General features: G+C 39.1%; 3 protein-coding genes across 3 annotated transcripts in view; 1 reads left to right on the top strand and 2 right to left on the bottom strand.

Moving 5' to 3' along the window:
* LOC132131725 (BCL-6 corepressor-like) overlaps positions 1–12,438 on the bottom strand; it is a 53,172-nt gene extending 40,734 nt beyond the window's left edge. Inside the window, exons 1-3 of the mRNA XM_059543817.1 lie at positions 11,717–12,438; positions 4,054–4,133; positions 247–3,252 (exon numbers count right to left, since the gene is read on the bottom strand). Coding sequence (XP_059399800.1) covers positions 247–3,252; positions 4,054–4,056 — 3,009 coding nt within the window. The 5' untranslated portion in view covers positions 4,057–4,133; positions 11,717–12,438. The remainder of the gene's footprint in view (positions 1–246; positions 3,253–4,053; positions 4,134–11,716) is intronic.
* A 3,780-nt stretch (positions 12,439–16,218) lies between these two features.
* Positions 16,219–21,745, top strand: LOC132131282 (renin receptor-like). Its single transcript, XM_059543310.1, has 9 exons — positions 16,219–16,379; positions 17,211–17,341; positions 17,425–17,553; positions 17,880–17,975; positions 18,445–18,582; positions 18,935–18,988; positions 19,268–19,417; positions 20,949–21,068; positions 21,446–21,745. The coding sequence occupies exons 1-9, from the start codon at positions 16,328–16,330 to the stop codon at positions 21,638–21,640; spliced, it is 1,065 nt and encodes a 354-aa protein (XP_059399293.1). The 5' UTR covers positions 16,219–16,327; the 3' UTR covers positions 21,641–21,745.
* Positions 21,746–23,156: 1,411 nt separating this feature from the next.
* On the bottom strand, positions 23,157–24,822 carry LOC132131450 (uncharacterized). The gene is made up of 5 exons (XM_059543475.1): positions 24,762–24,822; positions 24,350–24,682; positions 24,037–24,171; positions 23,750–23,838; positions 23,157–23,429 (listed from the first exon to the last, which is right to left on the bottom strand). The coding sequence occupies exons 1-5, from the start codon at positions 24,787–24,789 to the stop codon at positions 23,322–23,324; spliced, it is 693 nt and encodes a 230-aa protein (XP_059399458.1). The 5' UTR covers positions 24,790–24,822; the 3' UTR covers positions 23,157–23,321.
* Between the last annotated feature and the right edge of the window lie 550 nt (positions 24,823–25,372).

Genomic DNA, 25,372 nt, shown 5'->3' with positions numbered 1-25,372 from the left:
AAGCCAGAAGAGAAGCTGTAAATCTCAGAATGACTGGGAACTTTATCTAATTCAATCAAAGCTGCTTGTTCATGAAGTGTTGACCAAGGGAACAGAAAATGTGAGGTGTTTTCAAATTATAGCACCCTTACTTGACCATAAGGGGTCTGAATGCTTCTTAAAGTGAAAGTGTGAGAATGACATGTCCCATAATTGCACAAACTTCCCTATTCATCCTAACCAACGTACAATAATTGCAGAACTCACCTGCAAGGCTCGCTGCTCCCGGCTCAATTTGCTGGAGTCCGCATACAGCTCAGTGGTGACACACTTGAAGCGGTCGCCAACATATCCTGAGGTGTTGGCTATTCTCTTGGCCAAGCTGGATCTCTTGCTTTTAGACAACCCATGTCCTTCCTCCTCATCCTCATGGGACTCTGCATCTTCTGGTACATCCTTGCCCATGTCTGCATATTGTCGATTATCATGGTGCCGATCAAGTTTGTATTCAGCACAATCAGCTCGAGCCCTTTCGCCGGAGGTTCTGGCACAGTGCAGTGTCTGCTCTTCCAACGTGTCAGGTAGTGGGCTATGCTCAGAGGAGCTTTCTTCACTCTGGCTGTGCACAGGAAAGTCAGACTGCTTCTGTGGCTGAGGTGGACTGCATACCTCTGCCCTCCGCTCTGAATCAGTTGGCCAGGATACGGTAGGCTGGCCAGAGCGCAAAATTTGCATGAGCTCTGGCTCTTTCCCCTCAGAATTACTGCCACTCTCATTTCCCATCCCTGTCCCACTGCCGAATGGCTTAGCTGGCTCTTTGCTTTTGGCATCGATAGAACTATGTTTGTCTTGCTCTGGACTGCCATCCGTGTCATCTTGGACAAGGTCGATGCAGACAATCTCCTCTTTATTCACTGTGCGAAGCTTGCTCTGAGACTTTGAGCCTAAAACTTCTTGCCTTTCTGAATCCCTCTCAGATTTGTAGCCTGGGTCTGTGTCAGTGATGCTTTGGCGTTTGAACGGAGCCTCGTCATGATGCCAACGCTTGTCCAGGGGTCTGTGTCTCAGTTCCAGACGCTCAGTGATTTTGTGGTCCAGGGGCAGGTGGGGAGACATTAGTGGATGGACCATTTCTTGTGAGTCGTGGTAAGTCAGATATTCACCATGACTGGGTGGGATTCCATATGGGATGCCAGGCTTGGGTGGCAAACGTGCTGAATACAAACTGTTAGTGCCAAGCAGAACTGGATGAGGATACACTGGCCCTTTTCCCGACATCTGCAAGTGGGAAAGGGAAAGACTCTCAGGTACTGGATATGAGAGATATCTGCTAGAATATGCTAAGCTGGGAGGAAGATAAGTTTCACCCTGAGGCATGTAGAGGTGGCTTGGAGCATGTCCATTCTCTAAATGTGATTGCTGAGGCTTGAAGCCAATTTCAGGGGTTTCAGGTTTTTTGAGTGTCTTTGAGGGCTTTGTAGCTACTGTGGTCTTTTCTGGTGGGGTGGGAACTGACTTTGGCCATTCACCATTTATCTTGGGAGAAGGTGAGACAGATGATGGCCGAGATGCTGTAGTCATGACAGTTGGGGCAGAACTTGGGATTGAGCCATTGTTTTGGTCATCAATTCTGGGACAAGAGGAACTTCTTGACTGTGGAACCACATGTTCAAGATTCTTATTCTTGATTATGCTGGAGCCTTTGTTTTGACTAGACTCAGAGCTGATTGTCTGGTTAGGACTTGGCACCACCCAGGAAGATGGTAAAGTGCTAATTATCTCAGGCCTCTCTGGAGTTTTAGAAGAAGTGCTAACTGTGGAGGATGTTGAAGAAAGAGTCTCTTTTAAAAGCTCCCTGTTAGGGGGAAGTCCATAACGGGTGGTAGGGGAATAGCGAAGCTTAGCTAAGGCCTCTAATTTTGGGGGGTACCCATTGGTAGGTCCTTCAAAGTCCATGATTTTGGCAGACAAGTCTAAAGGCTTGTCTGCTGGGTCTTTGGTAATCGGCCCCTGTTGAGGTGGTTTCTCAGAAGAGGTCTTTACAGGTGAGCTGCTGCACTTTCTTTCATTCCCCATACCTCTGTTTGTCTCCATGGTCGCCTCTTTGGCTTTATGCTTCTGACTAGTAGGCCGAATTGGAGAGCGAAGCTCTTTGGACATGCTGTTATTGTAGACAGTGTGAGCAACCGATGGTGAAGATGATGAAGATGAGGAAGGACTTCTGTACTGATGCTTTTGGAACTCTGTAGTGCTATCCACAAGAGGTGGGAGGGGGGGTGGAGGTGCTGCAGGTGGCTGAGGGGGGCGGGGTGTAGGGCGGGGTTGCTGCATTAAAAGGGAAGGACAAGAGTTCACTGAGACTACGGAACTGGAGCTGCTGCTAACACCAACGCCGCTACTTCCACTAACATTACTGCTAGTGCTGCTTGAGTTTTTGCTGGATGGGGTCCGGATGGACTTGCTGTTGCTGGCACTGTTTCCACAGCTGCTGTGCTGCCTATCACTGGGTGACTGGTGGTGGGTCTGGCTTTGCTGATGTATGGTCTGCTGCCCAAATGCTGAGGGCTCATGGAGAATCCTTGGACCAATACTCTGTATCGTTTTGTCCTGGTGGTGCATCATAGGAGACAGTGCCGGGGCAACAGTTGCATTGGGTATCCTGAGAGGAGAAGCAAGGGATGATGATATAGGTGTAGGGGGATAGGGGGGCATGTAAAACAAGCGCTCTGTACCAGTTGCACTGCCTCCTGTTCCTGCACATAGAGACTGGTAGGCCAGATGCTGGGGAAGGTAAGGTGGCGGTTGTGACAGGATTGATGCTTTATACATGTTCAAAGCAGTGAATTTGCTGGAGTCTAAGAAAGGGTACATTCCAGCTTCATGATAGGGATTCATCCAGGGAACCCGCAGATAGCTGCTACCACCATTAAGGCTCAGTTCTGGCGGCTTATCTGCTGGTAAGACCCGTCTATCCAACCCTAAAGTGTCTGCACCAGACCCAGGCACAACCAGCGGCTTCTGAATCCCAGGAAGGGAGCTTTTATAAAGTCCAACGTAACTGTTTGCGGACTTTCTGCTGTCAAGAGACACATCTGGTTTGTAGAGCAAGTCATGAATCCTGTCACCAACATAGCCCTTTTCTGTTGGCAGGGTCCGGATTCCTGGTGGATAGACCATCCCTCCGTGAATGTGGAGGCTCTCCCGCATAAGGCTGGTCCGATCGATGCCAAGTGCACTGAGAGGGTTCATTCTGCAGGTTGTACTCGCATCCACCTGAGACAAAAAAGCAGAAAGTGTATTTCAACAAACAAAGAGCAATATGATTCAGACAACAGGCAGACAATGAACAAAAGGCCAATACAGATTAACAACCAAAACAATCCATCCAATTTAGAGATATCATTCAACTTTCACTAAATGAAAGTGCAGATTTAACACTGAAATAATAGACTGCATGTGGTGAGAACCACAACAAAAAATTTTATCACAGTAAAAGATAGACATAAGTGGCCATTTTATATAAATATCAAACTTTCTTATTAAAATGTCAGAGAAAAGCATCTCACTTTCTAATCACAAACTGATTCACACACAGTAATCTGAGGATTTCCACATCACCTTAAAAAGGCTTATAGGAAATTAAGGATGTTACAACACATTGCACTAGTCAAGGTCAGAACAGGTGAATGCAGAAAATGCTTTTAAATGTCAGCTGCAGCAAGGTTATAGAGCAGGAATCGCAGCAGTTTTCATGTATGCATTATGGGCAGTCTGGCAGACAGCAAAGACTGGTCTTCCCATCATACCTGAGAGTGACCTTGGAGTCAAATTATGCCAGTCATAGCTTGTGAATTCTGAGAGAATGCATCTGTCAACAATAAAGAATTCTAATGCAAGAAAACAGATGATAAGGGTCTTTGCAAGCATGACAGGTTGATATATTTCAATGTGGGAGGGGATAGTTTGAAATCTGTCTCTCTATGATAAAAGAAGTGACACAAAGCTGTTCTCATACATGACTAACTGGACTAGAATTTCTGTTTTTGACTTGCATGTAGTAAATTAAATGCTTACCATGCTTTGGATGAGGACTCTATTTCTCTGTTAGTTCTCAAAAGATTCCCTGGTCTTCACCATCCCATCAGAATAATTTTCTGTTGTAGAAAAACAAAAGAAAATCTTATATACAGCTCTTAAGGCAGAATATTTATCACATTCTATAATTTATTCACATACACTTTTCAGTTCACAATGAACCACGGTAAAAATTAACCTTGATGACTGAGCGAAGAAATTGGCATAGTATCACTAAGGTGAGCAGAGAGAGGGAAAATGAGAAACAACCTCTTCATGGTGAGGCCTTCACCTCCACATGCCTTAGTCTCGACAAACGGTCACCAGGCCATGTGCCTTGTTGTTATCTCAGAGCAAGTGCTCTGATAAGGAATCCCTTTGCGTTCCATGCTCAAACAGATCAACGCAAAGAGAGGAGTGAGGGATTCATCATTTCAGCGGAGAAAGCAGGAATCAAAATCAACCCCTCCCCCCAAAATACTGCAGCCCAGCCCCACGGCTTGGCAAGACATTACAGCGGAGCTTTGTTGAGTAGGCAAGCTGCGCCTCTGTTATTGATGGCTCTACAGACCCCATATTTCAATAACGCACACCCAGAGCTTATCTAGAGACATGGCCACAGACTCTGCTATTGAAGGAGTGAGACAGTTTGCCCTCTGTCATCAATCAAACCAACACACACACACACACACACAGATGTGCATGCATCACTTCCATAGCAACCTGCTTTGCACAAAATCTTCAATGCATAAGTAGAATGTATTAATACAATTATAATCCATCACTAAAAGCAGTTGCATTTATGCAAAATAGTATAAAATGTATTCCTACTCAAGCAAACAACATGCAGAAGGGTAACCCTCTTGCATTTACAAGCAAAGTTGAATTATTGTTTTATAACTACACCAGCATTAAGCCGCAATTTAAACTTAATAAACGTAAATTCTGCCCCTGCTCCCGGAGCGTGTGCCTCCCTTCCCCCATCCTGCCCTGCGCTTAAAGCCTAATCCGACCCTGCCATGGGGAGCGCAGCAGAAACTCGCTTTGCCCATTCAGTCACGTTCTCTGCGCTCTCATTTCCCGTCCCCTCTGTGACCCGCTCTTTCATTGCGCCGGCGGGGGCGAGGACATTATGCATTTGAGTTAGAGGGGTACTCGCCCCCCACGGAGCAATGAAACCTCCGCTCTCAAAGACATCAGTCACAAGCCAAGCTTGCCGGGCGCTTTGTCTGCCATTTAATGTAGGTGAGCCAATACTTTAATCGAGCTGCATGGGCTGTTTTAACTTTGTTTCTTATCACCTTGGCGTTCAAACTAGGCTTAAGGTTAAATTGTGTTACGTATTTTACGTTTAGCTCCCCCCCCCCACTATTAAATGCTTGGAGCAGGAACGTAATTGGTTTGTGGTTCCTGTCTTTGCTGATAAAAATATAAAAATAATAAAAAAATTCTGATGTAATTTGCAGCGCGTAATGTTCAGCTCACTTCGGAGCTAATAGACCGTGCAGGTAATGCGCAAAAATATAAGGCTAATAAAAAATAGGCTACCTATACAAAAAAAATGTAGGCCTAATTATGGTAAATAGCCTATATAAAACAATAATTAATTACTAAAAAAATAAAATAATCTTTAAAAATAAGCATAAAGAAAGAGATAAATCATTTTTTTATTTAACATTTGATGTACAATAATAAAAAGGACTATAACAACGACACTGCTTTGTTTAACGAATTATTTTCAATGCCTACCAAAGATTTTTGCGCAACAGCGTGGCACGGATTAGCCAAAGGCACGCCTGAAAGCCGTTACATCTGGTCGTTGTTGTTGACAGAAAAAAAACACACGAGGTGATGTTATAAAGTGTGCGGAGCATGAAAGAGAGTGTTAAATGTTTAGCTCGTGAAGTGTGAGATTCTGTGATTTATAATATCCGTATGATGGAGATAAAAACAAAGCCGAATGAAGGGGGAAATCCAAGGGCAAAACTTTCCAAGACACACGAAATGGATAGGCCTATGTATCGCATGCCTCCGTGACTAATGAAAAGAAGACAGCCTATGCAATACAGCCCTCATGTGATTTAGATATTTTCATTAAAGCGCGCCATTTCAAAAAGAACTGCTGTGAAAGGCATACGTTTATCTTTATTACCTTAAGCCCAAAGCGTCCAATGTCTAACTGAAAATGATTGCGTCATTGGCTACTCCAGGGTGCTCCTAGTGAAATATCCGTCCACATTAAGCAGCTGACCCTCGTAGGCCTACATCAATAATCCAAGATTATCACATAATAGCAAAGGCTAAACCCAGACGTATGTGAACCATTTTGAACTTTCTGTGGTGATTATAAAAGTGTATAAATGTAGCAAAATATGTATTGTTTCCTTTTTTAAAAAGTCTGAGCAGAAATGCACTTTAGAATGTGGACTTTTGGGAATTTGACATTTATTATGAGAAAAATGCTATCATTACAATACGTAATTTACACCACATCTCAAATTAGCTACCCGTTGTGTTTAATAGCATTCTGTAATGGAAATGACGTTAAACATTTTTGAAGTCCTTTGTTGCAAATATAAGTACATTGCATATTGATAGAATTGTCTTAAATACATTTTCAATAATATTTGTATGAAGTAATTACATTTAAATAAATATGGATATTTTGACTCATGCATAGCCGAATTTATTTATTTATTTATTTTGCATTTTCGTACATGTATATATTGAGTGTGTATACATATTTCTTTTAGACAAAGGGTCGGTCAACAGGCATGTTTTGCAACCCTATACAACACAAGTCTTTAGCCTATATTTTTCTATGCGCTTGTGCATGAGCTGGCCCATTATGAAAAAAATGACAAAAACAAAACATTCCGCGAGCAGGGCGCGGATATTTAAGACGCAATGTACACAGAAGTGATTATTTGCCTGCAGACATTCAGCTGTGAGAAGCAATACGAATGGCTGCGAGCCCCACGCGCTGACAGCGCACACATTCCGCGTGCGGCCCCCGCAGCCATTCCTCTCTCTCTCTCTCTCTCTCTCTCTCTGTCTCCCTCTCTTTCTCTCTCTCTCCCTCTCTTTCTCTCTCTCTCTCTCTCTCTCTCTCTCTCTCTCTCTCTCTCTCTCTCTCTCTCTCAGCTCCCCGTCTGTCTCGCGCGCTCTGCGCTGCTTTGAAATGGTGGGTTGCGTGCGTGCACTCTAGAGACTAAAGCGCTGGCTTTCGATAACCCTCTCTCTCTCTATCTTTTCTCTTCTTGCTTGCTAATATAAATCGATACGGGGTTGGGACCCGAGAACCATTATTCGGAAAATTGTCCCTCTTTTAAACCCGAGTGAGGTTCGATTCCGTTAAGGGTTCTTGAACTTGCATTCTGGAACTTGAAGCTTATGGAACCCTGCACTAAAATACTTTAATGAAGATTATTGCGCTAATATCAAGCGGTACCAGAACATCGCTACTCAACTTAAAGCGAGAAACATTTTAGTACTAAACGGTTTTAGTAGCTAAACTACGATTCGAGATTGAATTACTCTTTCCACAACCTGTTCTCCGACCGAACTACTCTGAGTCTGATATTTTTAGTGAGTCAAATGTAATTATGATTCAGTTGGGCTGAATTAATCTGATTAATCATATTACAAGTAGTCATGTTCCAACTTCCCCTCAAAATGGACAAGAAAAGTTGTAAATAGTAGCCTAAATATAATCTGCAATTACTTTCTCCAAAAGAAGGCACATTTCTTATATATATATATATATATATATATATATATATATATATATATATGTATATGTATATATATATATATATATATGTGTGTGTGTGTGTGTGTGTGTGTGTGTGTGTGCCTATGATATGAATATATTTCTGCTGTTATTAAAATAGACCATGTGATTTCATAAGGATTTCATATATCTTTCACTACTTCTGAAGCACTATACCTCTTTATGTCTCTTTCCTATGATGATTTTCACCTTATTGGGTGCTGTTAATCGTATAACTATAACATCCTCCGTCATAAAACACTGACTAGTAGCGGTTTATTAAAGCACCAGCAGGTTACATATGGTTTGCTGTAAGAAAAAGACATTCTTGTGGAAGTTGCAATTTATCTTCTCGGTTCTAAAGTGACTGGCATTTTCAAACCATATATTTATAATCTATTATCCCCAATACATTGTATTTGTGTCAAAACTCCCAGCCTTTAACGTGAGAGAGGAAAAGAAACACAGCGCAATGAAAAGAAACAATGTATCCTTGGGTAGGCGTCGCTCCGGGAGCGCGCAGCGATCCGTGCACGCCGGGGCTCCTGCTGCGGCACAAAAGCTCGGTGAAGTGAACAGAAGCGCTCTCCCGTTTCAGCGCGCGCCGTCCCGCGGGACCGCTCGGACCGAGAAGAAACTTCAATCCAGCCGTGACGTCTCCAGCGGGAGCCAAACTCCGAAATCCGACCCCCGCGCAGCTCTCCACCTTCACTAAACGCTGGCGAAAAACAAACAAACGGGCTGCCAAGACAAAAGCAAACTCCGGCAATACAATTTAGTAAAGAAACCAACTCTGTGAGGATGTCTGCCCGCTGATACTTGTGTTAATTACAAAATATTTCATATTTAGCACAGATGTTTTGCCAATTGTTTTTATAGGATATGATGAATGGATTTGTTTGGATGGGTGTGCATATAGGGTCCAATTTTTATTGACTGCTCTAGATTAATTTAATAAATGTTTTTTGTTTACGCAAGTTATTAAAGCGCCAAAAGAGATAAGGAAAATAAGCCTTTTGTCCCAAAGTAGGCTGCTTTACCTTTTATTTACATTTTTCTCTACACACCTTAGGGCCAGAGCACATCTGCAGAACATTTTAAACAAACTAAAATATGCAAAATATGCATCTAAAATGCATGCCTCTCCTATCTCCATAACCCCTAATGCAGCCAATCTCTGTTATGTGGCTCGTTTTGGTGGTCTGATTTCTGCCTGATTCATGACCAACATCAGTCACTTCAAATATTCTGTGAACTGTGGCACGGATTAACTCAGGCTATGACTTGTCGGTTTAAATTCCACCCGAGGGGATATGTATAGAGCATTACAGTATGGGACAGACATGTCACACGTTCTTTCTTGCAAATCTGACGCTGACATCGGAATATATACTGGTCTGTCCCCAGCAGACAGGCTCCGTGGGTGAGGAGACCATGCAGGCGCGAGCTCACACTGAGCTGACAGGCTATAAATAAACAAACCCGGGGAGCTGGGGGTCTCTGCAGGGCGAGATGGGGGACTGAACGAAATAAACGGTGGAATAAAACCGGTATTCATTCTAGTTCGCGTACAAAAACTGTATAATCATTAATGGCATCAACAAAATCAGAGATTACCAAACAAAATAAATGCATGGAGCGGGGGTCTTAAAAGTGGGGATCATTTAAGACATTACCAAAAACTGAAGCTTAAAGGCTACTGGAAGCTTCGATTAGTTTGTATTGAACAGATTGGAACAAATAATGAACAGATTGTCGGCTTTTATATAACATTAAACTAGTCATTAGCTCCACTCTATAAAGTTTGCCATGTTTGATTTGCTAAACTAAAAAGTCTAGGTGAACGCTTCAGTGTGTGTGCGTGTATACAATTAGAACCAAAAGGGTTTTATGATTTCATATTTTTCCATTTAAGGGCAAAAAATAACTTTTCACTGTTTAGTTGTTTAGAAAAATATCTAGGCCTACACAAAATAACCCCAAAAGCAATAGGCTACATTGATCTGAAGAACATAAATATAATATTATCAAGCAGTCTTTTAATTAAAGAACCAAAGGGCGAACTCAGAAACGTACACAGCCAAATGGGTCTTATTGCAAATCCTTATAACAAGAGCTGTTGAGGAACAACTTCAGAACATGTTAAGATTGTGGAGCAATGCGCGTTAGATTGAAATGCACTTTTAAAATTGCCACTGGATGCCAAAAATCTACGGTAGTCGTTTAGGCAAGCCTGTGGAAACATGGATGGATCCAGGGCTTTCTTTCCACCAGGACTTATAAGCATGTGCTCGAACACGTTTGATTAATAGCGTCCACAGTGCTTTAATTATGCAGAATAGCAAGTCGCAAGCATTTAGAAACGAGACTCTTGTGAAAAATTAACCCAAGGGTTTGACTACAAAAGCATGCAAGGGGCCTAAGTTTGCATCAGCAAGCGTAACCAACAACAATTGCCATGTGCCTTCGCTTTAGAGAAACCAATTTATGTCTATTTTCAATAAACTCCTTACAAATGCTAATAGCTTTTCTCAAGAGTGACTTATTTATGAAGTCAACCTTGATAAACCTGGGGTTAGATGTCTTATTCAAGACAGAGTGATAAAGGTTCAATGAGCGGCCATTCATGGGATTTAAACCTACAAACTTTGAGATACCATCAGCTCTTTGAAAACTTGGATACAACCCTGAGGTTTTCCTACTAAGAAACTATCAGGGTTTAGACAACACAGCACTGTCTGTTATTAGAGAACGGCATGACAGTCTGTGTGACACAGTGGGTGAAATATTTGAAGTGGAGAAAAATAGCGTCAGTATGGATCTTTAATCTCCAAACAGCCGCTCCTGTCAAGGACAAAGAGGTTTCTGAAACCTCAAAGATCCATGATAGATTATACACATAACTGTCAATGTCTTCACTTAAGTAGGAACAGACCAAGTCCCGGACACAACCCGACAGAGAATAACTTTGAGCGCAAGAAGGTTGCGAAGTTGTCGATTAACAAAAGGAGGACTTTTTGCGTCTCCACAAAGGACTAATTCGCTTCTATGTCTAGCACAAGCTCCATTTTATACGAATGCACATGCTTCTTCTATCCATGATGCTTCCTTTCAGTCCTCTCACAATGCTCACTTGAAAAAAAAGAAAGAAAATGAAATGGAGGTGACCTCCAAACGTGTATAGCCTACTTGTTTGGAGGTCACCTCCTGTTCTTGTTTTCAATGAGCTTTGTAAGGGACCGAAAGGGGTTATTTATAAAAAATTTCATAAGGTTGGCAACAGTCGTATAAAAGGGCGAGGCTTGCGAAATCAATAGCGTTCGCGGTGGATCCCGGTCGGAAAAAGAAAGTCCACGCGCCAACTCAAGCGCGCGCTGCCGTCTCATTACTCAACACGAGAAAATGAACACACGTGAATTTCACAGAAACCGACAGTTCCACAAATCTACGATTTGATTTCGCTATGAAGCGCACAGTGGAAAGAGGTCAGCCGCTAAGGAAAGTCCCTTAACATGGGAAATGCTCTGTTAGCTCGTGAAGACAGTCCTTGGAACGTTAGATTATTTCAAATTATAAAATGAAAAGCAATGTCTACTATTCGCACACAAACAACCAGCAAGAAATGTCAACAACAACAAGCCAGGAGACAATATGTTGAAAACTTATCAACAAACAGTAGTTTCAAAGCGAAATGTCAAAACACGAGTCTGTATGTGGGGACTCGTGGTTTAAAATAGGTTTGGCTTTCAAAAACAAACCCATCTTTAGCTTGCCAAAGCTCCGCGCGCAACTGATCGCACGCATTTGCCTACACCGGACACAATGTAACGGAACAAACATAAGCAGATAAGGTATGGCAAACATCAATAACACACCTTCAAATGTTCTTACCTGAATGTAGTGATGCTGGCTTTTCATCAAGTCGCACTGAAAGTATGGGGTTTCCTATTTAAATGCAAGTTTTCCCTCTTGTAGTTTTTAAGAAACGCAAAGATTCCCGTTAAAAACAAAGAGGATCAGCTGCTCCTGTTGAAAGCTGCATTACTGTGTCACCTATTTATAACTCGGGTCAACCCTAGTTTTCTCTGTTTTCAAAGGAAGTCCTTCAGAAGTTCAAAGTATCTCCGCGCTTGCCGAATATGAATATCCACTTCTGGAAAAACTGTGAAGAGTCCCATATAGATCCATGCAGAAGCAGTCGGACGTAATTCCTTTGACTCAGAAGAGGTTGATGGCTTCGACACGAATTGCGTGAATGCACAGGTGGCAAAAAATCCCCGGGGCTCTAGTTGAACTGAACTCGGTCTGCTAGCTATATGACGCCTCGCAGCGCCATGTTGTGCTCGGGCGAGACAACGAAAGCGATCGAGAGCCACGGCGCGAGAACGGCTGCAGCGTGTTTGCGCGTGTGTGCACGGGCCGGTCCTCACACGTACATTTACAGACCACTGGCCAACAAAACAGCCAGACGAACTCTTTCTTTCTCTTTAATCTAACAAACTGTTCGTGGAAAAATTTCCGTCTCTTTGTCCCGGTTCCGATACGCGATACCCCTGGCGCGCGAGCAGTCTGCTGCTTGTGTGTGTGCGTGTCTGTCTGTTAGCGCGTGCAGCGGGTAATGAAAACTGAGCGCAAGACGTCTCTCTCTCTCTCTCTCTCTCTCTCTCTCTCTCTCTCTCTCTCTCTCTCTCTCTCTCTCTCTCTCTCTCTCTCTCACCCTCTCTCTCTCACCCTCTCTCTCTCTCTCTCTCTCTCTCTCTCACCCTCTCTCTCTCTCTCTCTCACCCTCTCACCCTCTCACCCTCTCACCCTCTCACCCTCTCACCCAGAAGGCCAGTCGGGGGAACAACCGCAATTACCATAAACCCAGTAGGCTGCGCTCCCTCTGCACATCTCCTCGATGCGCCCGTGTAGAAGTCATCGAGAGGGGGGTGTTTCGCACAGTGTACGGGCTCAACAAACAAAATTAATCGGCAAGTGCCGCTGAGAGGCTTCTGGAAAACCACAAAACTGTATTTTTGGCTTATATTATTAAGAGCGCAGGAATTGGTAGGTGGATTTATAGGGTGTTTTAAACCATAAAGATTACTTATTTAGATATAAATGTGTCTATTTTAAGCAGAACACAATTTTATTTAATATTTTCAAAGAAAGATGGAGCAAGCATTAAAATCCAATCCAACAGAACGTTTTTAAACACCATTAAACCCTCGTTCACCTTTTTGAGCACAAAGCTACTCGAAATAAAACTGCTGCAGTTCTTGTACTTTTGTTGTCAAAAAGTGAGAATTAAAGTCATAAATTAGTAATTGGAATGTTTTTAGAAATGCACTTGCATAAAAATTATAGTAAAAAATAAATAAATGGGGCCTAGAAATATAAAGCTAAAGATCATGTTGGACACAAATTTTTTTAACAAGAAAATATTGTTAGTGCAACTGACTTTTGTTTACTATTGTTTAATTGTTCTTTGTAAAGATAATGAAATTTTCAAGTGCTAAGAATATTTTTTTAAACCTCGGAACAAAATTGTTCTGAAAATTCAAATAATATGAACTTCAAATAATATGAAAATTTAATATGAAATAATATTCAGCATGACTTGGCCTACTGGAATGATTAAGGTCCCATCTAAACTTGAATGTTTGGGGAAAATATTTTAGAGCATTTGGACCGTTTTAGAACATTAATGGGTTAGCTAAAATGAAGTATATTACATTTAAATAAGCACTAATTTATGTAGAATATTGGTGAATGTGACTGATGTTTGTGGCCGCTCTGCGCGAGAGGCTGTGTTTGTCAGGAGCAGGATAATCGCGCGAGCTGCATGTGTAACAGGATTGCTCGGGGCTTTGACGGAGGATGGATTGGATATCGACTAACGGGTAAACCCTTCCCCCGCACGAAAGCATCATCCCCGGGGGAGGCGACCTGGAGGTCACAGCGTTGGGGAACGCGCTTAAAGCGCTCGGGAACGTGCTCAGAGTCCTATAGCTATTCACAGACGAACGATTCGTGCTTTAACAAAATTGGGGAATATATTTCGTATAAGAAGTCTAGTATAAAATATAAAGGGATGGAAGAGTACAGTAAAAATAAAAAATAATAAATATAATTAAATGTTACTAACACTAGTAAAAAATTATCATATTCAGTTCTGTTTCCAAAGAGATCCAGAAAAGTTCTATGATGTCTGATATTTTGGTCAAAATTGTGTTTTTGTCAAATAAAAGTAGTAGAAGTCCAGTTGTAGCCTACAGTGTAACCAGTAATATGATACCCAAATTCAATCAAAACAGACACTATTTAAAGACTGTAACAATTTTGAGGAGATAATAGAAGACAATGATAATGTTATCTACGTATAAGAAAGAGACATTGCGTCTTTGAGAGCAGCGCTCAAATATGTGAGGATATAATGTTGATGATGAATTGAGTTGATGATGTGCTCAGTCTGACATTTATATTTAAATCTCCCGCATCCCCTTAAATGATTCCCGAAATAAAAAGTCCATTAATCAAAGAAAAAGATGAAGAAGTAAAGAAGCAAGGTACTTAGATTACGAAACAAGACAGGACGCATTAGCGAACCCTGCAGCATCCCAGGGTTAGAATTCTTCAGCTGACACAAACGCTCCCCATTCATTACAATAGAAATAAATAAGAGGCGAGTTTGGTGGGCTTTTGTATTGTTTTTTAATCTGATCTCTTCAAGGCCGCCTTTACCTTCCCCCATGCAGACTTCATTTATACATGCATGGGGTTTCTCTCTCCCCCCTCCCACCCTCTCCAGCTCTCCATTGTGTTCAGTGTCCGAGGCGCTGTGCTTCGCGTTTTCTCGCGGAATAAAGAGACAGAGGAAGGGAAAGAGACGAGCCACTCATCAGCGCCGGTGTTAATGTCCACTCATCGAGACAATACTGTGACTGTTATTCAGCTATTCAGAATACATTAAAATAATATAAATAAAAACAATGAAAAATGAAAAATACAATAAGAATCGTTTAAAGGGCGAAATGATTGAAAACAGAAGTGTTTGACTGAATTAAGTAGTTAATTAATAATTATTTTAATAATAGTAATAATAAACACATTAAAAATTGAGCAAAAACACAATTATTTTTTAAAAACTGGCCGAAATTGTTTAAAAACTGAAATGTTGCCTTATAGCTTGGTAAGATGTTTTAATATTGTAACTTAAAACATATAAATAAATAAATAAATTTCTGCTTATATATAATAATAATACAATTCTTTTAAAATAATACTATAATAATTATAATTTTAATATCACATATTTATTGAGAGATACGTTTAGGTCACATGGAATAACCTTAAAAAATATTTAAAATATAGGCAATGTATGATTCATAAATATATTAAAACAAATGGTTGAGAACTTTTTTTGATGAAGAGGATGATGATAATAATAATTAATTATGAATAAATAATTCACATGCTCAGATGGATGTCACGGAACTGCAGTGTGTGTCGGCAGTGTCCTGTTGGGTGGGCTGATCGCTGGGTCACTCTAATGGTCGGTTATTGAATTTCCTAATGGAATGTAAAAATCAGAGGATGTGTGTCACGGGGTCGCGCTCGGCAGTCAGAGCGGCGGCGCGCTCCAGTCCCGCTGCTCAGGGCGAGAACGGGACAAGATCTCCTCCGCGGGCAAACGAATTGCTTTCGAAGCGATCGTGTTCAATGCATTATGATTTGGGTGATTTTCTGGGTTGGTTATTGACTGACAAAGCAAATGATGTGTTTTCTGAACGTAGCCTATATTAGAAAGTTAATTTCAGTATTCTATAACACGCTAATTATCTTAAACTAACATTTTTCTAATGCTTTTATAATTATATAGGAATTGCATGTTTATAAGTATATATGTATGCATGCAGCTTTTATGTCATTGATTGAAATAACACATGCACTCAAAATATAAATTTCAGTTGTGCATCAACTATTCATGCTTTTGAAAAGTAGAATGCCATAATTTTACCATATGCAGCAGTAGGCTACCCTATATTTAGCTAATTGCCAAACACATCCTCAATGTCTGATTCATCATAGAATCTGATGATCAGCCTGCATCCCACCAAGAATATATTTCTATAACTATCATGCATCCATGCATGCAGCATTTTCCTTTAATTGCAACCCAGACTTTATTTTCAATATATTGCTCTTTGACCTATTGGATTATTTTAAATATCAAGAGTCATATAATGCTTCTCTGCTGAACATATGGTGGAGGTCTGCGTTAGGAGACAGTGAAAATCTTCTCACAGGGGCTGGGACATGAAACGAGCGGTCAGTGACGGATCAAGAGCTTCTCCAAGTGGACAACGAGGATATTACAAGAAAACGTGCTTTAAAAGTCCCGCAGTGAAAGCCGAGGCGCTGCAGACACGTCATGACGCATGACGCCACGTGGTAGGCTCGGGTCACGTGACCGGTATTGCGAGGAAGCGGAGTCCATCAGAAAAAAATCCTCCCGAGATGAATCGAGCAATTATTAACACGGTGTTTGCGCTTTTATGCCTTTTATCAGGTAAATTGACGTTATACTTTATCTTGTAGATGTACGTGGTTTTATTTTGCCGGGTCGTTGTGTTTTCAGCGATTGTTTAATGAGATAATGGCGACTGGAGTGAGGTGCCATAATCCGCGGTCATGTAAATCAATCCAGTAGTTCTCGTTTATACAATTAAAATTAATTTAGTCCAAATAATTTACGTGCCTTTGCTACGATATTGTGTTTATGTTGCTTTATGCTGTTAAATAAAAATGGTTTTGTTATTAAATGTTGATCGTGAATGAGGAAGCCCTAGCAGGTCATGTGACAGTCATGTTTCACATTGTTGATCAGGATTATGGTTATGATACTATTATTGTGGTTTTTAAACTGATCATTGTGATAGTAAAAAGTGATTTCAGCTTTTAGATGTATGATTATGATTATTCTCGTGCAACCTGGAATTTGAAATGCATTTATATATTTTGTAGAAATACCCAATTTATACTGTGGAAAAATTCATATTATAATTATGATTTTGTTTTTTTTAGTTAGTTTTTTTTGGTCACGTTATATTATATTTCTTATTGTCTGCTCACTATAGGACATAATGTATTATTTGTATAAATATATTTATTTTAAGCATTTTAAAAACTTATAGTATAATTTTTATTTTGTTAGTTGGTTAAATCATATTTCTTTTTTTAATGCATTTTTACATTTTTTTTTCCTGCAAACTTTTCCACACATCTCAAAATATCTGAATGTCATTGCATTAGACTTTAAAATTGCGAAGCAAGTGTGACTTATTGCAAAGAAAGATTGTAAGAATATATTGACATTGTTTCCTGTTTTATTTTTCATCAGGTGTTTTGGGTGACAGTTTGACTGTTTTGCGCAGCCCGCAGTACGTCACCTTTCGGGATGGACAGTGGCCCATATCAGGAGAAAAGATCCCTGATCTAGTCGCCCTGACCATGGGATTCTCTGTCCATGAGGTGTGACATCTATTTAGTCCTGTAATGGCACATGTGATGTCTTCATGTAAACTCTGTAGTAAGCTTGTGGTTTTTATTTGTAGGATCTTGATTGGCCTGGTCTGGCTGCCGGTTCGCTGTTCCAACGTCCGCGTGCAAATGCTCTTATCGTCGTGCGTGGCTTGGACAGCCTCGACTTTCCGAGAAACATTTCCTCTTACCCTCTCGAAAATGTGAGTAATGCATTCTCACATGCATGAGTTATTTTAGGTTCTGTGGTGCATGCATGCAAAAGCAGGTTTTCGTCTCGCACTTTCTTGCTTTTATGTCTTTGATTCAACGTGTAGATTTTCAGTTTGACCTTTAAAAGAATGAGTGACGTTAAATAACTCCCCTTAGACCCTGAAAACAGAAAAAAATAAAGTTCAACAGCTAATTTTTAAGTTCCAGAAAAAGAGGATGTTTTAGGATTGATTAACCGTGGAGATTCCCTGCAAGACTTCCCTTATTTTGTATCATGAGACTGATGGCACCTTTTTGTCTGTCTGTCTGGTTTCAGCCGGTTCCGTTCACCCTGGACAGTGTGGCAAACACGGTGCACACTCTGTTTGCTGACAGCACGCCTGTGGTCTTGCAGCTCGCCCCAAGTGAGGAGGTGTGACCTGCCAATTTCTTGACATGCATGTTCTCTGCAGATAAAGATGTACACGAAAATCACTTGAAATCTGATGCAATAAAATGCAAAGTAGCTTGAGATCTACTGTTCTGAGGGAAAAGTTTATTTTTTTTTTGTCAAATGTTAAATGAAAGGCTTGTAGTTTTATAAATATATATATATATATATATATATATATATATATATATATATATATATACACATTATAGTACTATAAGAAACTCATTTGCCTAATTGTCTTAACTATTATTCTTTTTGATCTTTTCATTTGTTTTATGCCTTGTTTTGTGCTGATATGGCACAAAAAATAAAAAAAGAGCAACTTTCATGCGAAACTGTTAAATATGTTAATAAAAAAATACTTAAAAACTATTAAACAATAATGAAATGATATGTAGTTTGTAGTTAGTAAAGAAAGAAATCACTGTCTTGATTGTGTGTTTTTAAGAGGCTGTATATGATGGGAATGGCCAACACCGTGTTCGAGGACCTGCCCGTGACCCTGCAGCAGATCCGTGGACGTCTGTCCCAGGACGGATCCATCCTCACGTCCCTTCCTCTCATCTCTCTCAGTCGTAATAACGAGGTGAAGATATGGTCACTTAACACGTGTGGCCATAAAAGCCAATAACACAGATTAGTGGTTTAGTGAAGCACAAATCTGAGGTCGACTTTGTCCATAAATGTCAAATAAGTCATTCAAATATCTGTTATTTATGTGTACTCGTGTATGCAGTGCTCACACACTTTTTACAGATGTGGACTGTTTTTCGGTCATGGTAGGAAGTGGCTTCTAGCTTGCCGAAATAATCGACATGTGAAAGTAGTTGTTACAAATAGAAACCATTGTTCAGTAGATCCATGGTGGTTTTAGTTTCCCCTCCTAAACTAGACGCTGGTCTAGATAAACTGGTTGTAATGTGTTCGGTGTGTTTCAGGCCGATCTTCTGTTCCTCTCGGAGGTTCAGGTGCTGTACGACATCTCAGCTCTGGTGAGGTTTTATGTTCTTTTTGATATAGTATAAAATCCTGTTATTATTTATTTTTAATCTAGCCTTAATGTTTGCATCTGCTTGTTTGACTCATGCATTTCATACATGTATATAAAATGAGTTTTTTATTCATAATCTTCTTTAAAAAATAACTAAACCAAGTCTCTGTAATCAGATTAAATTGCTGTGGCGACAGTCAAAATGTAAAAAGAATTGTCCTTCTCCACTGATCATTTAAACCGCGTCGACTTTGTGTGATATTAAAGTATTTTGTCACAGTTGCAGAAACACAAGCATCTGGCCAAAGACCCGGCTCCTGACCTGTACTCTCTGGAGCTGGCGGGGTTGGAGGAGATCGTCCGCCGCTACGGCCGAGACTCCCCTCAGTTCACCGACGCCACCAGAATCCTGACGTCTGCACTGCAGAAGGTAACCAGTCCGAGTCTGTGCTGTAGATCGTCTTCATTTTATCAGCTGTTATTCATTGAGTCTTTGTCCTGTTTCAAATCTAACTGTTAGTTGTATCATATTTAGTCAACTTGACCTGTTTTAGTCGACTAAATGCTTTAGTTAAGCTTTCACCTTGTACTGTATAATGGTTAAAATGATGGGAAAAGGGGAAAAAATATTATTTTGTCATTTGGGAAATTTATTTGAACATTTCATCAGGAGTTGCTCTTTCACCACTAAGCACAGATCAATAAAATATCGACTCGTATGCATGGTTTAGACCTCATCTAACGTTCGTGTACAGATTTATAACAGGATATCAATTAGAGGCTGAATAAACACCAAAGATCTCAGATATATATATACTGGCCCTGTCTAGTGTCTACATTATGAAAACTGGCTTAACAAAAATCTACTCTCAAATAATAATACAGAGGTATTCCTAATAGTAATTCCAAATTGCATTAATGTTTCTCTTTTAAAACAATGGCAAAAAAAAAAAAGCGTATTGCCGCACAGAGGTTGCGTAAGTAACGTCACAATCCACAAACCACTGACTTTTCAACAAAAAATAAGACGTTTTTGTTTTTTAACTACATTTTAGTCTTGTCTTTTTCATCAACAATATTTTTCTTCTTCGTTTAGTCTGTTATCAATTAATGACCTAATTATGTTTACGTCATCGTCTCGTTTTCATCAGGGAATAAACCTTATTGACGAACATTTTTCGTCATAGTTTTTGTTAACTAAATTGACGCTAGCTGTAGTGCTCTTATTGTTTACTAAAACATTGAAATTTACGTTACTTTAAATAAAATAAATGTTTATTGAAAAAAAATCAAATATACAAAAGTCTTCATTTTTGTTAATTAAATTAATACTAGCTGTAGCGCTCTTATTGTTTACTAAACATTAAATTTACGTTACTTTAAAAAAAAAATTTTTTATTGAAATTGAAATAATTATATTTCATGTTGTTTTCAAGGCAACATTTCTCATTATCACAATGAATGTTACAATAATTACAGAATTAATGTTATTTAACATTTTTATATAGATGTCATTTGTTGCTAAAATGTTCTATTAGAAATACATCTACACTTTTAACCCAAAAAAAATGCTTTGTTCACTTTATTTTCCTTTTGAGTTTAAGCTGAAATATGACACTTTAAAATTGTTAAAATACAATGAATAAAAATAAATTTAGCCAAAACTTGACATTTAACCATTACAGTGAAATCATTTAGATACCTTCACATTTATCAGTTATTATATAACTAGTAATGAACTTAAAATCATTATTTTTCATTAAATTTAATTGACTCATTACATGAATTTCATTATTCAATTAATACAATGTATATTCATTTTCATATACATTTCTATATTTAGTTCCAGCTGCTAAATATCTTTGTTTTTTTACACTAATAATACTTAATAATATTTAAATAGTACTACTGTAATTAGTGCTTGTATATACTAAAATCTGTTTGTCTGTGCATCGATGTAGTTCGCAGACGATGTCGCCAGTGTCTATGCAAACAACGCGGTTGTAGAAGTCGTGACTGTGAAGACGTTCGAAGCCCCTTTGACCAGGAAGTCACGCTCCATCCTCGAGTCCAAGCAGATCGTAAGTTAATCGCAATAAGCTTTTCTATAAGCAAATGTTTACTTTAAAAAAATTATAACTTCATGTTGGGACAGGTCCACATTTCCAGTGTTATTCTTATTTGTCAGGGTACGAGAAGAAAGAATCGATTCAAGACCATTTCTGTAAGACATGTTATTAGTGTAGCCAGTAGTGGTTGGATAGCAAGCTCTAGTATGCATTTTATAAATTTTTAGAAATGGTAGCATATAGTTTTATCGTAGCGACCCTCACCTTTCCAACCCTTAACCTGTTTTTTTGTTCCAAAACAAAGTTGGTTACGGTACAGTTGAAACCTCCTTCGCTGACCTACATTTGAACGTTGACCTACATGTAACTCTAGCGTGTGGTTGTTTCAGAGTAACCCAGGCAGCCCTTACAACCTGGCCTACAAGTACGACTACGATTACGCTGTGGTCTTTAACATTGTCCTGTGGCTGATGATCGTCTTAGCTTTATCCGTCATCGTGATCTCGTACAACCTCTGGAACATGGATCCCGGATACGACAGCATCATCTACAGGATGACCAATCAGAAGATCCGAATGGACTGATGTCATCCACCGCATCACATTCCATTTTGTGTGTTGCATTCGAATGCGTTTTATTGTTTTGATGTGTTCACCACAGTATTTGCTTGTATAATTGCTTCAATCAAACACAGATATAACGATTATTTATTGATGGAGAAATAAAAATTCCTTGCGACGTTTCTTAACCGTAGATTTGCATAATGTGAATCTAGTGAAGAGGAAGATCTTATGTTAGGATGTGAAGAATTGAAATCTAACTCTGTATTGTTTGTCGTTCACTTCATTGTGCTGTTATCCTTCCTGAATACTAGATATGGTGGATTCGCTCCATTGCCGTGTACATTTAATTTAATAAACGTCGTTTTCGTTGAATATAACTATAAAGTAGAAAATAATGACTGTTTGTTGTGTACAAGGCCGTAACCATATCTTCAGCATTGAGCATTTTTAATAAGGTATAGAAATAGAACGGTCAAAGAAATGCTAAATCTAATTCTAGTAGGAAAGGAATCATTGGTAACTAAAGCATGCACACATTCACTCATTGGTATGCCTAATATTGGTATGCCTAATATGGCAAAAATGCAAACCTTTATTGTCTGGTCAAGCTCAGTTTCAGGAATGACATGAATCATGTAAATGATACAAAAATGGCCATATTTTGCTTCATTGCATCACAGGATATTACCGCCTACTTTGATTTGATTGGTCAAGACTTGTATTAATCATTTTGACACTGACGACAGCGTTTAGACTGATTTCCCTCAATGTCTATGGTGGTTACAGCCCTGGTTGTGTATAGATGTTGTGCAAAAATGTACAAATGTCAAATAAAAAACTCTTAAAGTGTGTTTGAGTACAAGTGTATGTTACAACACTTTACTGAAGAAAACTATTCTCCTGAAACATTAGAGGATTGCATTGCAGCAATCAAAGACCTTTTAACTAGATTTTGATCTTGCATGTTATTCTCGAGTTGTTCTTCAGAAACAGGAAGTGGCACTTTTACCAATCTGTGCATGATACGAACGTGGTAAAACTTGAGTCACTGTTGTAAGCGTCGAGCCCGTTGTATCATGATTAATGTTTTTGCACTTTTTTTATTCAAGAACGTCCACTAGCAAATAGTGGTTTTCTGATTTAGTGAGCAGCTAAACACCAACTAAATCATCCAATAAACCAACATGGATAACCACATTAAACCTATAACAATCATTAAGCATCTTTGTTTCTCAAAAACAAACAATTTACTTTACAATAAACTAATTGTACTTGTTTACATGAGTTAATTCATTACCTATCGTCAACAATGAACGACAATGTTTACAGTATTTACTAATCTTGGTTTATTTTAATTCATAAATATACTGATACAGTTGATTTCGATTCTTACGTTAATTTGAAACGTTAACAGTGTATTTGTATATGTAGAATTAGCATTAGACTGATAAGTATTATCCATTGTAATGCATTGTAACATATTGAACCTTCTTGTAAACTAACCACATCGATCAAGATTGATCTGTTGGCATGGCTAATAAAGTACTTGGTAGCAGCACACAACAAAATGATGTGTTTTATAAGTAAGTAACATGGTTTCATTCAAACAGTAATGGAAACCGAAGGAAAAGGTGTAGGCTCACAGAAGGTGTTAAACCAACACATTAACAGTTTGTTGACAGCAAGATGTGCTGATCTCTGCTCATGATTGTGTAGGATGTGGCTTTGGATTCTGAAGAAGTTCATAAGTGCTGTTTATCTGAATGGGATTTTCTCCTCTGTAATTTGTGGACGGCTCGATTTCGGAATACTACGAGAACAATAACAAAGAAATTAGCCACTTTATAAACCTCTTCACCACACATATGAACAAGTTTTGTTGATTTGGTTAAACATTTGTGAAATCGTTGAGCATCCAGAATTTATTTTAGATGTTTTGCGAAACTATGAGTTGTCAACTCTGAAGAATGATATTTTTCACCATCGTTTCACAACTAATGAGTTTCAAAACACCTTTAGCAAGTAGAGAAACACTTAGAAGAACTTTAGTTGTTCCTCGGAAATTTCACTGTACTATTTCATACTATGAACTGAAATGGTGACCGAATCATTCAGTATTATAAGTCTTACCTCTGCAGAGGTTAAGTCCTCAAGCGACACTGGTTTGACAATCTGAGTTCGACTTTTTCTTGGCTTCTTGAGTTTGAGTATTAACAGACCTAAAGTAGTGGGTTACAATTCGGTTATCGTCATGAATATAATATACATGCATAATAAAGCAATACTTCAGTACATTTCAAAGAAACTCTTCATAGAGGAATACACTAAACCTAATTTAAATGAAACCGAGGAGATTAATTTGAACATTTGATCATGTTTTATGCACTTTCAACTTGATAGTCTCTCAGAAATCTCACCTGTTAGTGCAATAATCAGCACAGCGTTCAACACGAAGGATGCAATGGTCAAAATCTTGTGAAAATTGGGTTCTGTTCCACAATATTGTTGAATATGATTGTTGTATTCTGTTTTATTTTGGTCATGCACAGATTCTGTTCAAATAGAAGAATTGTATCAGTTTTGTGCTTTTAATGCCAAATATAATTAAAACCTCTGATAAAGGTAAAAACACATTTCAGTAACACAGATACATTTTAGCTATAAACTTAGTATATGCTAATAACACTTGATGTGTTAATCGTAGCCTAAATGTAATTTAGAAATACTTACCAGTGGTGTAAAGATGGGTGCCGTTGCTGAGCTGTAGAGGCGTGCCTGTTTTTGCACAATAATATATTCCTATTTCATTGATAGTTATGTTCCTAATAAATAAACGGCTCAAAGTAAGTGATGAATATTTGTCTTTCAGTTTTTCATCTTGTATCTTAGATGATGTAGAATCTGATGTGAAAGTCCGCAGTATCAGTACTGGAGAATCTGTCAGTTTTTGGAAAATCCAATACATTTCTTTGACATCAATCTGACAGTCTAAAGTCACATTTTCTCCTAAATTCACCCGTTTAACAATTAAACTCTCTTTGGTTTGACACCACACCAGTGGAACTGTGAAGGTAAAACACAAAACTCTTGAAAACTATTCAGTCATGTGAAGATTACTTTGAAATTACACTAAGAAACTTACAGAGGAGTAAAAGCTGCATTGTCCTCATTCTGTGGTTGTTTTGCTCATATGCAGTAAGTTTGGTAACGCTCGAATCTGAGCAGAAATGCTACCACGTATATACAGAAAAAAATCAAGAGGAAACCCCCAGACACCCTTGAATAGAGGAAGCTGAACTTGCACTGACCAGACTGTTTACTGCTATTAAATCATTTAAGAAGGTGAAAGTGCATGAGATAATGTGTTTGATTTGGTAAAGTAACTTCAACTATCTATAGGTTTTACTTTTGATTCATTAATTTGCTATATTAGCTGCTGAGCTAGGTCTAATTTTGAGGCTGTTTTTGTTGTTGTTGTTTTCCAAGCAACACTTCAGGCCAAACTTGTAAGCTAATGTGTCTGGGCGTTTCCAGACAGTACCAGCATGTGGTTTTGCTGACCTGGTTTCATGTGATCAAGTGTGGATTTTAGACATGTCTGTACTGAACAAGTGTAAGTATGCTAGTCTTTTTAGCCGCCATTGTTTTTCATACGGCCTCTGGGACATGGATACAGATAACACTCTGATTAGTAGAGAACATCTGGCAATGTTCTCTTAAAGTTAGGATTCTTTTAGTGACATTTATAGAATG

Source organism: Carassius carassius, chromosome 48 (assembly GCF_963082965.1).
Source record: "Carassius carassius chromosome 48, fCarCar2.1, whole genome shotgun sequence".
Classification (NCBI taxonomy): domain Eukaryota; kingdom Metazoa; phylum Chordata; class Actinopteri; order Cypriniformes; family Cyprinidae; genus Carassius; species Carassius carassius.
This window is presented reverse-complemented; position numbering and strand designations above follow the sequence as displayed.

Bases quoted from the DNA above. Each gene is read 5' to 3' on its own strand.
- LOC132131282 (XM_059543310.1), top strand. From the start codon at position 16,328: ATGAATCGAGCAATTATTAACACGGTGTTTGCGCTTTTATGCCTTTTA. The intron at 16,380-17,210 runs GTAAATTGACGT...ATTTTTCATCAG, and splicing joins GCTTTTATGCCTTTTATCAG to GTGTTTTGGGTGACAGTTTG. The intron at 17,554-17,879 runs GTGAGTAATGCA...GTCTGGTTTCAG, and splicing joins CCTCTTACCCTCTCGAAAAT to CCGGTTCCGTTCACCCTGGA.
- LOC132131450 (XM_059543475.1), bottom strand. From the start codon at position 24,789: ATGAGGACAATGCAGCTTTTACTCCTCT. The intron at 24,683-24,761 runs GTAAGTTTCTTA...TTACCTTCACAG, and splicing joins AATGCAGCTTTTACTCCTCT to TTCCACTGGTGTGGTGTCAA. The intron at 23,430-23,749 runs GTAAGACTTATA...TTGTTCTCGTAG, and splicing joins AGGACTTAACCTCTGCAGAG to TATTCCGAAATCGAGCCGTC.